The 17,645-nt window shown below is 33.1% G+C and overlaps 1 protein-coding gene across 1 annotated transcript; it reads left to right on the top strand.

The window, feature by feature from the left end:
- The first annotated feature begins 663 nt into the window (after positions 1-663).
- rhoca (ras homolog family member Ca) lies at positions 664-15,692 on the top strand. The gene is made up of 5 exons (XM_051112382.1): positions 664-840; positions 9,086-9,243; positions 13,201-13,321; positions 14,964-15,094; positions 15,442-15,692. The coding sequence occupies exons 2-5, from the start codon at positions 9,088-9,090 to the stop codon at positions 15,613-15,615; spliced, it is 582 nt and encodes a 193-aa protein (XP_050968339.1). The 5' UTR covers positions 664-840; positions 9,086-9,087; the 3' UTR covers positions 15,616-15,692.
- The last annotated feature ends 1,953 nt before the right edge of the window (positions 15,693-17,645 follow it).

Here is a 17,645-nt window from a genome sequence, read left to right as displayed (position 1 = left end):
ACTAACATGTTTCTAACATGATTAGCATGTTGTTAACACGATTAGCATATTACTAGCATGTTGCTAGCACGATTAGCATGTTACTAACATGATTAGCATGTTGCTAACACGATTAGCATGTTACTAGCATGTTGCTAGCTTGATTGAGCCTCAAGAGAATCCTGGGAGTTTATATTTGAATTTTGTCAGTTGGAGTTTGAAGAGTGTTGGCTCATTTGAACATTCCGTCAATGTAAGTCTATGGGATTTTTGGTGGCTTTGATAGTCTGGTTTACGAAAACCGTAAGCCGGATCAGTTAGAAAAGATAGAGCACACCGAGTCAGACCAGTCTGAAGGTCTGGGCCGAGTTAGGTGGTTCTAGCTTGAAAGCTCTAGGAGGAGATAGATACCGAAATTTGGCTCAGAAGAAGAAGAAGAATAATATTCTTAAATAGTAGATCAGTAAGTTTGCTTCCTCAAGCCAACTTAAAAACTGTGGTTTTATTGTGCAAAAAAGGCTGATATTAGAATAGGAACCAGGCTAAAGAGCAGTTTGATTCAGTGGTGTGTGTTGTAGGACACAGCCTACCGGGCAGCAGCTCTCCACAGCGATCAGAATGATGTCATTATTATCGGTGGCGGAGGGAGGGACCGCAGTGATCCTCCTTAGTCAGCGCCGAACCGCCTCCTCCAGTCCACATTCAGCAGCGCAGCGGTCGAGTGTGATTCCCATTACTGCGGGCGGGTCTTCTGTGAGTCGAGCTTCGTCTCTTAGCAATAATCGCGTGAAATTTCTCCACGTTGCGCCTCAAACTTGGACACGCGATCGACAGGGAATTTGAACCCCGAGAGGAAATAAGGTATTTATGTTTCTATTAGCGTACATGACATCTTATTTGACATGTCGGACTTTAGGAATGTTGGTAGAAAACAAGTTTGCTGAGGCGGTGTGGGAAAAGTAGGTGGTGGCTGGAAGCCGTGATAGTTCTTAACCGAGCTAGGTTATGTTTTTATGTGGGAATTATGTCAAATTGATAGTTTAAACCGACTAGGCAGTGTGACAACAGTGGGAATCCACATTTACAGTTCTGTGGAGGGTTACAGAGGTATTAAAAAAATATAAAAAACACATTTGGGAATCATAAAGCTTCTCACGAGTTACGGTTATTCTTCGATACACTGCGAACTAATTAATTACTCGCTCGCTCCTCGATGTGCCGTTTCGAGTCGTGAGTAAATCAGTTTCTTTCAGTCATACAAGGGCGTTGCAGTCGACAGAGCTTCAGTTGTGTTCAAAACTTTTCCCCTAAACCCAGCCGAGCGACTAACTAACCTGTTGTTCCACCGAAGAGTCTGTCAAGATGACATGTCGGCTTGTCTATAGCAAGCACTGCCTTCTCAAAATTCGCCTTAGGCCAAAGGCTGTGTTCTGTGGCAACCAAACGCTCGGATAAGACTTAAGAAAGGCCTGATCTTTAATCCTTGAGGTGTTGTAGGCCATTTTACACTCATAGCATTGAGTTCAGATAGCCTTGAGCGACATTTCATACACAGATTTTAGTATTTTGCGTGATATGAAGTCTAATTGAAGTCAAACTGTTGTCTGCGTCAGGATAGACAGCGTTCCCATGGTCCTGGAAAACCTAGAAATGTCAGGGAAAGTCAAAGTTTTTTTTTTTTTTTTTTTCTTCCCAGGCCTGGAAGATTTCTCATGAAAATCGTAAAAGAATACAGAAAGATAAAGTTATGTCTAATATTTCTTTTGACTATAAAAGACATTTACTCTGCTATTTTGATTGGGATTTCTATAAAATGGTTTTTAATGATCCTTATCCAGTTAACTGGAAAATTCATGGAATTCATTCTTTGATCAGATGGAGATGGTTATAATCTCACTTTATGAATAATAAGATATTTGTAATGGTTAACATGGGAATGAACTTGTATTTCTACACGTTGTTTTTATTTTAAGTTGTACACTGCCAGTCAGTTTTTTTTTAAATAATTCTTTTCTGCTTACCAAGCCTGTATTTATTTGATCGAAAATACAGCAAATATTCAGTGATACTGTGAAATATTTTTCGTATTTAAAATAACTCCTTTCTATTTGAATATATTTTAAAATGTAATTTATTCCTATGATCAAAGCTAAATTTTGTCAGTGTCAGTGTTTCAAGAAACATTTTCTCTTATTATTATTGTTATTTAAAACAGTACATTTTTCTTTTCTTTGATGAATAGAAATTTATCTGAAATAAAACGCTTTTGTAACATACACTATACCATTCAAAAGCTTGGAGTCAGTATTTGTTTTTTGTTTTTTTTTTGGAAAGAAATTATAGAAATTAATACTTTTATTTAGCAAGGATGTTTTGAATTGATCAAAAGTGATAGTAAAGACATTTATAATGTTACAACAGATTTCTATTTCAGATAAATGCTGTTCTTCTGAACTTTCTATTCATCACAGAAACCTGAAAAAATTCTACTGAGCTGTTGTTTTTGTTTTTTTGAGGAGCAAATCAGAATATTAGAATGAGACTGGAATCATGTGACTGGAATAATGATGCTAAATTCAGCTTTAAAATCACAGGAATAAATTGCATTTTAAAATATATTCAAATAGAAAACAGATATTTTAAGTAGTAAAAATATTTCAAAATGTTACTGTTTTTGCTGTACTTTGGATCAAATAAATGCAGGCTTGGTGAGCAAAAGAGACTTTAAAAAAACATTAAAAAATCCTTCTGTTCAAAAACTATTGACTGGTAGTGTATGATTTGATATTTTTAGATTGTGTAACTGGTCATAATTTTTACTATTTATTTTGATTATTTTATTTTTTTTATTTTTAACACAAAATCGAGCTTGCATACCTAGAAGCAACTTTGGAAAGTTAATGGACAGACTGCTTCAAAATTAATGTTTATGATTTTAATTTTTGTATTTAATGTTGTAGGACAACGTCAAAATCTTATCAGCTTCAGGTAACGTCAACCCCAGACCTTAAATTAGAAATAAATTGAAAATTCATATTTAAAAAAAAAACGGGAACACGCTCAAAATTGGTTAATTCTCAGTCAGGTTTTATAACTACAAACTTAACTTAACTTTTATAAAAATGTTGTTTAAAGTACTTTTAGACATGTGGAGGCCAATTGACAGATATGTACGACATAATGTCTGCCACAAGAAGAATTACAAAGACTATTAACAAGGCTTGTCAGGAAATGACAAGAACTGAGTGCTGCCAAAATCCAAAGCTTATTAACAGTTGGTTTGCACCTTCTGTTTGTTTATTGTTTTTCTGATTATTTAATGCATTTTATATTGGAAGGGAGATGAAGTTGGTGTCAAGACAATTCATCATCCTGCTGAACTAATGACTGATAATAACTAAATGACTAAATAAATGAGATTAATATATGGAATAAAAAACAAGTTTGATGATGAACTTCTTTGATGTTCAACACTTTGAAAAAGCCTGTTTGTGTAATAGTTTATGAACATTTTATGCCCATGGTGCATTAAGAACACTTGGAGTCTGACCCCAGACTGAGATAAATGAGCTAATATGGATTGTAGGTTTGCTGAAAATGCCTCATTGACTGGTTTCAGACCAGATCCGCATTACGAACTGCTCCCAGAATCCTCAGCGTGCTTCCTGTTGCATTAAGCCTCTGGCTGCCTTTGTCAGCCTGCCATCTGGTGAACTTTGCCACACTTTTCAAATATTTTCCTGGAGCAGAAAATGCATTTTCAGGTCTACAATCCCAAAGGCATTTTATATTTTGAGTGACCAAGTGGCATCTTGAAGACAACTTTCTTAGACAAGACACTAGTTAGTCCAAATCCCACAGGAGCGTTCTAAGACTAAGTAAGTAGTTCCAAAATGAATCATATGCAGTTGGATTGCATGCGAAAACCTGGCAGTGAAGTAGGAGAGAGAGGGGAGAGGCTGTTACTGTTTACCTAAACCACATCTCTTCGGTTTATTACCTTCAGCATTGATTGATCATATATAGGCCATGAAATGAGTCAGTATCTGTTCCCCATGTCACAAAAATGTGATTTCCTTCCTCATATTTTCATTTTGGTAGCTTTATGCCTTTTTGTTAATGTAAAGTTCTGATGTCAAGTTTTATTTTAGGAGATTTAGTTGATTTTACTCTAGCCGTTTTCATCAGCAGAAGTCAAATTGTCATTTTTACAGTTCAACTTAAACTATGAACTGATCCTAAAGTTGTCAGCCAACTGCCAAGTACTTTAGTTTTATCCATTCACACATTAGTTTCGGACTTTGATCAGTAAGCGCCTGCAAACACTTGTTTTTGGAGAGATTTCAAATGTTGGAGTTTGTGTTTGAGTACTTTGCTCTGGTTGTGTAAACTTATAACCTTACTTTAGGCCATAGAGAAACTAGGGAGTAGCTGTCTGTTAACTGCAATAATATATTGTATTGCAAGTTACTATGTAGTTTGAATGGTAAAATAGATGTGTTTGGGATTAGTTGGACAGTCCCAATCCTCGTGTTACTAAAAATGATATTTGTTTAGAAGAACGTTGGAACTTCTCCAGATGTGTCACAGGAAATGTAACCGGCGCTGGTCACATGGATTTGAGTTTCTCTCTTACTCTCTAAAGAACTGAGAGTCTGCAACAATAGTTCAAGGTGTATAAAGTTTCTTCGGTTTGGTTCTGTAACCTGAATTACCTGCTTGCCTGTATTTGTTTACTTATCTTTTGTCAATACTTGTAAAGGCATTTTTCAGATGACTCATTTGAGTGTTTTTGAATGCGTGAATCACTAGTTAAAGACCTATTTACAGGAAGATGGAAAACAGCAGGGAATTCCATGCATTTCAGACCTTGCAACGTAAGCCGTTCCTGATCAGCTGCATACTTTTTATTCTCTGTCGTTTAAATTAAAGTCCTTCCTGATCATCAGTGCATTTTCTAAAAGCTTAATTTCTCTTTTGATATCTCCGAAATGGTTTTGAATAGAGAATTCTCTGATCAAACAGGTCTATGTGACTTTTTTTAAGACAGTGTTGTCCAACATTTAAAATAACAAAACCCTTTTGTCAGAAAGAGGAAGGTAAGTTATGAAAGTGAGGATTATTAGTGGTGCTTGGCTGTGAAAGTTACCATGTGTATTCTCGTGATAAATTTGTGACCCTAGACCACAAAACCAGTCTTAAAGAGCAAAGGTATATTTGAAGCAATAGCCAAAACTACATTGTATGGGTCAAAATGATCGATTTTTCTTTTATGGCAAAAATCATTAGGATATTAAGTAAAGATCACGTTTCCATAAAGATATTTAGTAAATTTCCTACCGTAAATATATCAAAACTTAATTTTTGATTTAGTAATATGCATTGCTAAGAACTTCATTTAGACAACTTTAAAGGTGATTTTCTCAATATTTCGATTTATTTATTTATTTATTTATTTATTTTTTTTTTTTTTTTTTTTGCACCCTCATTTATTTTGGCCAGATATCCTATCATAACAAACCATACATCAATGGAAAACATATTATTCGGCTTTCAGAGATATATAAATCTAAATGTTAAAAAATTGACCCTTATGACTGTTTTTGTGGTCCAGGGTCAAATATGATTAACACAATTTTAAAAAATGTACAGAATTTTGTTTCGAATTTTTTAAAGATTTCTAAATATATATCAGGGGAGTTTCCTCAGTGCCTCCTCAAAATATTGGATGAAAAAACAATTCATAATACAAAAATAAAACAATCGTGAGATGAGGCAATGCTTCCATTGTGATATGATTGCTTATGACTGGATCTGTTCGGCTGTGATTGTTTCATGCTATAAACCCCGCCTCTTGCATTTGTGTGCATTCGTGACTCAGTCTGAACGAACAATATAATGGGAAGACTAATTAAAGTAAGTAAACAACTCAAGCACGTAGATATAGCCACTTTGTTACATCAAAATAAGACTTAAAATAGCATGAAAACATGATCTGTGGGCGTTTTTTTTTTTGTTTTGTTTTTTTTTGTGAGTAATCAGCTTGGTAAAATTTAAAGTAAATCTCAGTGTTCGTGACCAGTATTTACCGAGCTTTGACGACTGATGATCCAAAAAATTCAAGAATAGTTAAATGTTAACTATTAAAAAGAATAACTGAACATGAATTCACAAATAAAATATATTGCTTAAATTGTTACTGGCTTGGGTTATTATTTTGGAATAAATGTAAAATACTAACTTGATTAGATTCATACTTGGCTTTAATAAATAGAATATTGGATACATTTTTAATGTAAAATATATTTTTTTTCATTTTTGAGATAGTGTAAGTAATGTTTATTTAACCAAGAAAATGTGACTGGACATGAATTTACATTTGATTACAAAAAAAAAGTATTCTTCAATAAAATACTCCAAAAATGTTCCGTATACTATCACATTAGAGGAACAAAGTCTTATGATTTAGTCTGTCATGAAAACTACAACTTCTTTTCTCCATTTATTTCTGAAGGCTTCCCTGTTCTCCGTCTTTGTTAGTAGGAACTAAACCCCTGCGTTTCCTGTGGGTGGATGGAGCTTCGTCTGAGAGAGACAGAAACCCAGGCCGTACTAAAAATAAAGTTCTTTCTGCTCCTAGGAAGCACAATCTGATGGAAGCCTGTTGATAAGCGGTCGTGTTAACATACGCCCAGACAGTGGAGAAGAGTGTGTGTTGTGAGATTACTAAGGAAGGACAAATGAGCATTGGGGCGGCTTGGAAGGATATGCACAGCTGTGCTTTCCTACTGGCACGCATTCATCGTGGATACGGGACAAATCTCCCTCATCGCCCACATAAAGACCCAAGCACGACCTCCCTCGCTTCTTCCTCAGAATTATCACACCACCACTTGCTCCTCTAAGCAAGCGAGCTAGTGTGGAAATTGATGTCGGCGATCAAATGCATGACAGATTAATGCGATAATACATGCTCCTCTGAGATCTCGCTAAGTTGATTATGAGTAAATGCTTTCCTCTTCCGCCAAACTGACAACTTGCAGTTTATAGTGCAAATTGATTTGAATTGTGTAGCCGGAGTCCAAAATGAACTCTCTAATTAAAATGGGGTTTGACTAAAATTGGCTTTGCTGAGTCATTAAAATGCAACATACTGATGATTGTTTGAAAGAATTGACATTTTCTAACCGTCGCAAGTATGTTGTCAGGTCTGGTTGGGTTCAGAAGCCTTGCGTGCGTTTTGATGTGTGTTTTGTAGCTCATGAGGATTGTGTCCGCAGGGTGAGTTTGGTATCAGCTTCATGTTAAACAGATGTTCATGTTATGTTTACATACACATGTTTTCCTCATCTGCTTTTGATTCAGCAGCTTGCGTGTGCCTTCAGGTCTGTTTTCTGTTATGGTGGAAAACATATGGCCGAATGATAAAGAAAACATTGGGCTACAATTTAAAAAGAGCAACACACGTAGTTTTTTGTTGTTTTGGAGGACCTGTTGTAGTTCAGCCTTGCATTTATAAAGAATTTCCGGGCGACTCTTATAAATAATGAAAGTGGGGCTATGAAGCTGTTGCTATGAAAACACAATGCAAGTAGGGGTGGGTAAAAAATAACGATTTCTATCGATTCTTCTAATTTTTATTAAACAGTATCGATTCCTAAATCCCAAGAATCGATTAGTCTAGCCTGTTTCCAGACATTGAATTGAACATTGCAGCGTGCCTCCCATCCAATAAATCGCGACAAGCTTTGTTGCTTTTGATATTAAACGTTAAACGTTTCAATAATGAACGTTCAAAGGTATGTTAAAAGAGAGTACAGTGTACCGAAATCCGTATCCTGTCTCATGTATGACGTCAGTATAATAGCTTGTAAACAGTAACGTCACATTTACCTCAGAACAAAACATACATTTACTCGCTGACCATTAACTGTTAGTCAGCTAGGAAAATGAACTCTAGAGAGGTGCATTTTGCTAAATAAATGCACTATATAACTTAAATCATTTTAAATTTCTAATGTTCTTCGATGTTTAATGTGTGTTTGAATAAATCTTTCAAGTGTTTATGACAGCCACCGTTTAAATCTTTATATTTCAAAAATCGAATTGGAGTAGAAATATAATGATGTAATTGTAAAGTTAGTATTACAACTTTATTATTATAAAAACTTCAAAATTGTTATAAAATCACTTAGTTTTAACCTTCAATATTATAGTAATGTAGTGCCAGTTGACTCTCATGTGTATTTTACAACATTAGTTGAGAGATTTTTTTCCTTTTGAGAAAATTTGCCATGTACTGTACCTGATATATTTTCAAAATAATCATAATCAAATCAAATTTGGATCACTTTTACGATACTTACAGGACTAGGATACTGTAGGCTAGGTTTTGACACAAATTTCACAATTTAATTTGATTTCGATTTTCGAGAAGAAGAAAAAAATAATAAAAATAGGTCTAAGTTCAAGTCCTAAAAGAACAAAAACTGAAGTAAACAGAAATTAAATATAAGAAAAAAAATTAAATGAGAAAAAAATACTAATTTAAAAGTCGTTGTTTTGGAACAGTGTTGGTATTGTAAACTAAAACTATTAAAAATCCTTTTCTGTAACCGAAATAGACCGGAAATCTAATATTTAAATATTAGATGCAAAGTTAAATCTTAAATGAAAATTAGTGATTTTGCCTTGGCAATTAACTAACATAAGTAAAAGCTTTAAAGAAATGTAATAAATAAATAAATAAAATAATAATAATAATAAAATAAAATAAAAATAAAATACAAAGTGGAAAAAAAATGGCAAAAGCACATAACAGAATAAAACTAAATTAAAAAATGTGTCAAAAACCCAGCCCTACAGTATCCTAGCCCTGTACGTATCCTAAAAATTACTTCTGAATATATAAGGTAGCTTAATGTGAAAGATGAAAATTTCTTGATCTTCTTTCTTGAGAGTGATGACTAATACATGAACAAATCATTTTGGCCAGTTTTGTGAACTGATTCTTGGAAAACATCAGAATCAAAAGAACAGTTTGTCTTTTTGGACTGGAACCCAGCTTACAATATATTTTAAAGCAAATCTTATTTTTCTGTCCCAGGTATGGCGGCTATCAGGAAAAAGCTGGTGATCGTGGGAGATGGAGCATGTGGGAAGACCTGTCTCCTCATAGTGTTCAGCAAAGACCAGTTTCCAGAAGTCTACGTGCCTACTGTGTTTGAGAACTACATTGCAGACATCGAAGTCGACAGCAAACAGGTTGGTATTGATTCTTGGCTGCCTCCAAACCCCCACAGCCTGTTTTTTTTGTACAACTCATCTTAACAATATTTCCAGTCCTTGAGGTTTGGGTTGGTTTTTAAAAATCTCTGATTGTGAAAACCCAAGCTGAGCTCTGTCAGCAATCCAGAACATGTTGTGAGTTTTTCATTCTGAAACCAGTGAAGAATCTGTGAACATTGTAGTTATTTTTGTCTGATGACAGTATATCCTCTGTAGATACATTATCCAGATGTATATTCAAACAATCGAGCCAGTATGTGTAAAATAATAGTCATTGTTTTGGAACAGCATTGTTATTGTGATCTAAAGCTAATAAAAGCTATTGTCTGAATTTACGTTTACATTAAGTCATATAGCAAACACATTTATCCAAAGCGACTAACAAATGAGGGCAATAGAAGCAATCAAAACCAACAAAAGAGCAATAATAATCAATAGAATAAATAGAAAGAATAGAGAATTCTGGTGTTAGAGGGTAGATTTTTTTTATAATTATTTATTAAATTATTTTTTAAATAAAAAGAAAACAAATAGATAAAATAAAATTTGAAAAGAGACTGCTAGAGTTAGAGGGCCAAATGAAGAAATAAACCTGAAATAAAATAAATAAATAAACAATACTAAAATGTAAAAAATGAAAATTAGCAATGTTGCATTGGTGACTACTACTACTACTACTACTAATAATAATATTAACAACATAAAATTAAAAAATAATATTGTTGCCTTGGTGACTAGCTGAAATAAAATAGGGTTGAGGTGAAGAATTAAAATTACTAACAATAAAAAAATAAATATAGAATTAAAAATAAAAACAAAAGCACATGACAAAATTACTAATTTAAATGTCATTGTTGTCATTGTGAACCGAAACTATTAAAAAATATTTTCAGTCATTAAAAAAACTTAAAATAATATATAAGCATTAAAAGAAAAACTTCTTTAAAAATTAAATAAATAATAATAATAAAAACATAAAATCAAAAATTAGTAATGTTGCCTTGGTGACTAGCTGAAATAAAATAGGATTGAGTTGGAGTTAAAATTACTGAAATAAACAAAAATTTAAATATAGAATTGAAAATGAACAACAAAAGCGCGATAAAATTGCTAATGTAAAAGTCATTGTTGTCATTGTGAATGGAAACTATTAAAAACTATTTTCAGTAATTAAAAAAACTGAAATAAAATAAAAATAATAATGAAATATAATAAAAATAAAACATCAATTAGTAATGTTGCCTTGGTGACTCACTGGAATAAAATAGGGTTAAGTTAAGGAATTAATATTACTAAAACTAAAGCTAAATAGAAAGTAAATATAGAATTTAAAAAAAATTACAAAAGCATGTGACAAAATTAATGATTTAAAAGTCTGTTTTGGAACAGTGTTGTCATTGTGAACTTAAAAAGTATTACAAATGATTTCAGTAATCAAAAAAAGCAGAAATAAAATGATGTAATAGTATTAGAAATCGATTTCAGTAATTGAAATAGACCTGAAATTTAATATTTAAATAGTGAAAAGCAATTTTGCCTTGGCAGCTGAGTAAAATAAGTAAAAGCTTTAATGAAATGCTAAAAAATAAATAAATAAAATAAATAAAATACAAAAATGTGATTTAAAAAATGGCAGAAGCACATCACAGACATATACAAAAAACATATACATTTCATTTTGAAATTTAAATAGTATTTAAGTAATAACAAAATAAAACTTAGCCCTATATGTTTTGCCGTCCTGACCACTCTGAAATCTAAAGGGGACTTGGCAAAACAGGAAATGGCTGTTCTCTCTGGTTTCCTGACTGGACTCAAGATATCCCGCCCCCGTCGTTCTGACTCGCCAACCCTATATAGCATGATTAAACACACCACTTCATTTCCTGTGATGGAAGAGGGTTTTTTTTGGGAAGGTGGGCTTATTCTGTGTCTCCAGCACAGGAAATGTTGAAGTTAAGAAGCAGGATGGCATCTCTTCAAAAACCCCTCACTTTCCCAGCGGTGTTACGCTGCTTAATTCATCAAAATATAGAAGCTTCCCAGTGGCAATTGAGCATAAATCTTTCCATCCTTTGGGAAAACGACATTTGTCTTCATAATCTTTCTCCAGAATGCAGCCTGACGTTCATTTTTGGCTGATGCCACCTATGTATGCACTTTGAAAAACTATGAGCCGTCCAAAGCATTATGGGCTTGTTTATTCTGCACCTGAAGAGATTATTATACTGTAGAGCTTCAGATCAGTGCACACGGATGGAAAATATAGTCTGGTCTCTCAGTGAATTGAGGAAAGGTTGTGTAATGATGTGGCATCAGGCTTGTGTATGACTCAGCGACGCTATGAAGCCCCATTGCTAAGCTTCAGTCCTACAGGAGACCAGAAGGGATGTAGTTTGATTCCCTCTAATCACCCATTCAACTAATTTAATTCATTAGGCCTGGACTGGATAAGACGAACCTTGCTGTGGCCCTGTACAGATTATGTGAGGGAAGAGTGACATATGCGAAGGACTGATACGTTAAATTTTATTTGCAGTAAGGATCTACAATATATTTGAGACAATATCACCAAAATATCACAATATCATATTACCAGCACTGATCTGACATTGAAAGCAGATCAAGGTTTTATATGATGGGTTAGAAGTACTATGAAATTTTCATTCTGATTTTTTTTTTTTTTTAATTAACATTATTTGTAAAACTTTTGACATGACACTATTTCACTCCTCTAGACCTGTTAATTTATTGTAAAAAAAAAGAAAAGAAAAGAAAATTATAAATGTACTTCATATATACAGTGACTTAAAAATGACCATGCTGACCATGTTTTTTAAAAGTTTTAAGGGTTTGTGTGTGTGTATGTTTTGTATATGTATTTGTATATAAAATACTATTAATGTTTAAAATTTAAGTATTTGAAATTTTATTTTTAAAGTTTTGTTTTAAAATATTACTGATATTTGAAATTTAAATATTTAAAGTATATATTTGGAATTCTGTTTGCAAAACTTATTTCTAAAGCTAAGTTTTAAGATAATATTTGAAATTTAAATATTTAAAAATATTTTATATTTTGCCTGCTTATTAATTTAAGTATATTTAAATATTTTATTGAGTATATCTCAGACTATATCTCAGGCTGATAAATGTTTTTTTAGATTATCAGCATTGATCTGACATTGAAAACAGATCAGGGTTTTCTATGACAGGTTAGTTATTTATTAAAACTATAAAACAGGAAATTATATACCAGACTCTTGTATAACCAGACTCATAAATAATATGAAATAAATTTAAAGAAAAAATGATTTTTTTTTTTTATCTTGGAAAAAAATATATATTTACAAATGTGAAAAATATATTTAAATAATAAATATTTTGATATAATTTTATCTTAAATAATTATTTTAAAATTATTTTATTTTTGTTAAAATTATTTTATTATTTTTATAATATTTTTAAATATCAGCTGTTCATTGGCTGTAGCATAAAAATAATTGTTGGTATAATCAGTGTTCCATATTGGTGAATCTGTAGTGTACAGACACTAAAATACACTTGTTATAGATTAATAACCTGAATGTATGTGGTCTGTATAGATTATAATAGAAAGGAGGCTGCACAAACACTCACATGTTTCCAATTAGCCATCTTAAGCCAGAAATCTTCCTAACAGTAATGTCTAATGCTTTTTTTTTTTTTTTTTACTTTACTTTTTGGGTAGTGCACTTCTAAGGGGACGCCTATTGAGATGAGGTTTATATGGCCTTAAAATGTATAGCAGAAGCACACTTCTGCTTTTTGTGTAATTTATTTGATTGCAAATTAGTCATCATGTGAAGTCCAGCATGCTGTACTGATCATAAAAGGCTTCGACTAGCTGTCAGAACTGAGCTTTGACTCATTCTCTCCAATTCTGATCCTCAGGTGGAGCTGGCTTTGTGGGACACAGCAGGACAGGAAGACTATGATCGTCTGAGGCCTCTGTCTTACCCAGACACAGATGTCATCCTCATGTGTTTCTCCATAGACAGTCCCGACAGTTTAGGTAATCAGGTTTTTAAAAAATCTTTTTTAAATCTTTTATTTTGGCTCATTCCTATTTAGGTCAAGGCCTTTCTTACTGGAAAAGACGATGTACTGAGTCATCACTGTACGCAGGAAGTTCCTGTGTTTTGTCTAAGAGCCGAGGCGCATCGTGATAACTCTTGTGTCCATGACATCACTGTCCTTTATCTCCACCAGCTTCCCGAAGGAATATCCTGGTTGGGAAGCTTAAAACAAATGAGACTTTTACTAGCGTGTGTGTAAAAGTCATCGCAGACAGTTCTGAGATTATTTGTGAGAATTCAGCTGCATGATTCAGCAGAGTTTAAAAGATCAATATTACATAAAAAATCAGTCATATAATTCCTCCAGCAGTGAAATGAGTGCTGGAATGGAACCACCATTATTCTTCCTAGACTCTAAACATGAATTACTTCTGAATAATAGGATTGGATTTGTTGGGACAAATCCCTTATTTACTTTATGTGGGTCACATTCACATTCACATTGCAAAACAAAGTTTTATAATACTATATGTGAGTGTTATTTAACTTTTTAATTTTTTTTTTTTTTTTAAATTACAGTACCTAAAGTTTGAACGTTTGGAAACAAACCAATTATATCCTATTTGTAATATTTTACACACACACACACATATATATATATATAGAGAGAGAGAGAGAGTTAATTTATACAGTTATACAATTTTATTAATAATACATATATTAATTTTAAAATATTTATGTAAAATTATATTAATAGAATTGTCTTGCTTTCAAATACAACTACATAAAAATGATATTTTATATATATATATATATATATATATATATATATATATATATGTATATATATATAAGATTATATTACATATATTGCATTTAGTTGTAAAAGATAACTTTAAAAGATATTAATACAATATTTCTACTAGTTTATATATAATATATATATATATATATATATATATATATATATTTAGTATAATACTTTATACAATTATAACATTTATTTTGTAATGCTACAATAATAAATTATAAAATATTTCTCTACAATTTTCTTGGGGAAAAATATATACACAAATTTAAAAAATATTTTAAATAAAGTTTATAGTAATATTTTATTAATATTCATGCATATATGAGAGTTGTGTGCGTACATGCACATAAATATATGTATGCATTTTATATATTATTATTAATATTATATTCATGTTCATTTTAAAGTTTGGAAACACTTTCTAATATTACATTATGCTTTATATTTTATTCATGTACATTTTATGAAAATTATTATCTAATTTATTTTATATTACAATGTGCATTTTCTATACACATACACAAACACACATATAACGTGTGTAATTTTTATGATTTTTTTTCCCCATGTGTATGTACAGTTTGGATATGCATTTTATTTTATTTTATTTTATATGTACATCTGTAAATTATCATAATAATTAAATATGATTTTTTACAATTGATTTCCATGTATATTTACAAAAAAACTATCTTATGTTAATTTTGTAATATTAAATGTATATTTTATATAAATTATTTATTATACTGTGTATGTATATAACTTTTCCCATGTGTTTTATTTCTTCATTTAAATGAAATCAATTTTGAATTTGTGTGTGATTTCAGAGAATATCCCAGAAAAGTGGACGCCGGAGGTGAAGCACTTCTGCCCCAACGTTCCCATAATCCTTGTGGGCAATAAGAAGGACCTGCGGAATGATGAGCACACACGGAGAGAGCTGACTAAGATGAAGCAGGTGTGTTCCCGCGGCCGGTTGCACCACCAATATAGGGAGTCCCATTAAAAAGCTCTTAGCAGCTAGCATTACAGCCACTCTAGAAGGCCCGATCATTATCATTTGTCAAACTCATCATACTCGAACAATCTGTCCAACTTGCTCCCAAATGATATATCAGCGATAGTCTTTAGTAATCTGTGCAGACGGCTTATGTTAAATCGATCCATTTAGTGAACAGAATTGACATCATATGTCAGCGAACGGACAGTGCTTTACAATTCTGACGTGCATCATTCACAAATTTGGTTTGAAATCATATCGCATGTGATGATTCAGTTCCAACTTATCTCTTATCTGTTTTGCAGGAGCCGGTTAAACCGGAGGAAGGCAGGGACATGGCCAACCGCATCAGCGCCTTCGGCTACCTGGAGTGCTCGGCTAAGACTAAAGAAGGCGTGAGGGAAGTTTTCGAAATGGCCACCAGGGCGGCGCTGCAAGTCCGCAAGAGGAAGAAGAGGAGCGGGTGCTTGCTGTTGTGAGAGAACTTTCCGGTCTTTTTTCCAGAGTGATCTCCACGAAATACCAAACTCCACAAAAAAAAAAAAAAGAAGTTTTTGACCAAACAACATAAATACACTGGACTGTAGGTCACATTTCATGCAAAGCAACAGGTGGGAAATGGAGGAGCGTGAATAAAATTATGCATTAAATGGACAGAGGCTGGGTAGAAAGGCAGGTTAGATCAGTATGTCTTTGATTTAGTTTTCCTTTACAGCACAATGTTTTTTCAGAATACACACTTCTTTTTTTTTCTTCAGTTTGTACTGTACGGATGGTGTTGCTCGTAACGGTATTGTATTTTTGCACATTTAGCAATCGATCATTATCGTAATCGAAATTAATATAACCATGTAGAAAGCACAGAATTTGGTAATAAATCAGTGCCTTCATCACCATTCCCTCCACACTTTGAATGTACTCTGGTAAAGTGCTAGTTTTGAGCTTCTCTGTGACTTCACACACTTTTCTAGTAGTGAACAACAATGTATTTAAATGTATTTAAAAATCTCCAGTAATACTGAATATGTTTATATCTTTCAATCCCCAAATAAATAGTACATGTAATTACATGTCATTTGAAAGCTCAGTCAGGTTTAAAACACATTAGGAATGTGACGTATTTCATTTGTATTACCTGTTTGTTCTCCACACATGCACATGCAGCTCTATAGATACTAAACTGGTTGAACCTGCCTCGAATATCTGGGCTGAGCTCATGCTGTCACAGAATCTGACTGTATTGTCCTCACATTAGCCGGTTTAAAGGACACACGCTTGAGTATTGTTAATGCAAACATTACATTTTGTACATTTCTGGCACTGCAGAATGTTAAATAAACACACAAACCAATTGCTAGCAAATGATATTATTTAGAAGAGGCCTTGAGTGCCTTCCCACAGAATTGTGTGCCTTTAGTTTTCGGTCTTAAATGCGTATGCCTCGAGATGAGCGTTTACGTGCATGCACGCGTATTGTCGCGATCAGTGTTGTAATGTTGCATGCCAGTACATCATGGGCCATCCGGGTTCTGAGAATAACCGTAGCTTATTATACAGACTCGTGCTTCTGGGAAAAGATCTGTCGCTTTTATTCACCGGTGTAGAATCCATATAGTGACACTTCCACTGCCGTCCCCTGCTGGTGCCATGAGATGCCTGACATGAGGTAAATTAGTGAATCATAAATCCGCCCCTGTGTTTCCTGTCTGTGTTTCCTGTTTGAATGAGTGTTGCATTCATTAGCAATGGTGTAGCTCAGTTTCCCTTGTCTAATAAGACTAATATAAGAGGGCGAAAAGCACAAAAAACTGATAAGAACACGTCTTGGGTCAAATGGCACCCCAAAATAGAAAAGAAAACATATAGTTTGCATATAAAATAGATTTGGGTGGAAAATGTGTTTAAATAATATACATATATAATATAATATATAAATAATAACCATCTGTCCAATTATTGAACACCTGAAACACTTTGGCAAGGATTTCTAAGTTATTAAACGGGGCATTATTATAACTGACTGTAATGCACTGACTGTACAATGCACAAGCAACATCCCATTAGACCCCAATTACAAACTACACACTACCTGCTAATAAAAAGAGGAACATGCTCTTTATCTTGTTTTCAATGTACTGATTTGTGAAATCGTCAATGCAGATGTGAGAAACGACCCATGTATGTTGTGAAATCATCGTCTGCATGAGCATATTACTACAGCGACAGTCTTAGCATATGGAGCTTCTCTTTAGGCTCTGAGATCAATCTGCTGTGTGTTCATATTGTCTCTTCCTTTTTTCTGGAAGTATTAAATATGATTTAGTAATCCAGATTTTTACGAGTGCTCATAGTAACAATGCTTTGTTAACGGGACTAGTAGTAAATGTTTGAATGAAGTAAAACCAACCTATGTTAATAAACTATTTTTTCGAAACAAAACGGTGCAGTTTTTCCTTTCGTGTGAAATTGTATGCATTGAAAAGCAACCCAACAATGGATCATTTACTAT

The sequence above is a fragment of the Labeo rohita genome, chromosome 6 (assembly GCF_022985175.1).
Source record: "Labeo rohita strain BAU-BD-2019 chromosome 6, IGBB_LRoh.1.0, whole genome shotgun sequence".
Taxonomy (NCBI): domain Eukaryota; kingdom Metazoa; phylum Chordata; class Actinopteri; order Cypriniformes; family Cyprinidae; genus Labeo; species Labeo rohita.
This window is presented reverse-complemented; position numbering and strand designations above follow the sequence as displayed.

Coding starts and splice junctions, on each gene's coding strand:
- rhoca (XM_051112382.1), top strand. CDS start 9,088: ATGGCGGCTATCAGGAAAAAGCTGGTGATCGTGGGAGATGGAGCATGT. Junction 13,322..14,963: donor AGACAGTCCCGACAGTTTAG/GTAATCAGGTTT, acceptor GTGTGATTTCAG/AGAATATCCCAGAAAAGTGG. Junction 15,095..15,441: donor AGCTGACTAAGATGAAGCAG/GTGTGTTCCCGC, acceptor TCTGTTTTGCAG/GAGCCGGTTAAACCGGAGGA.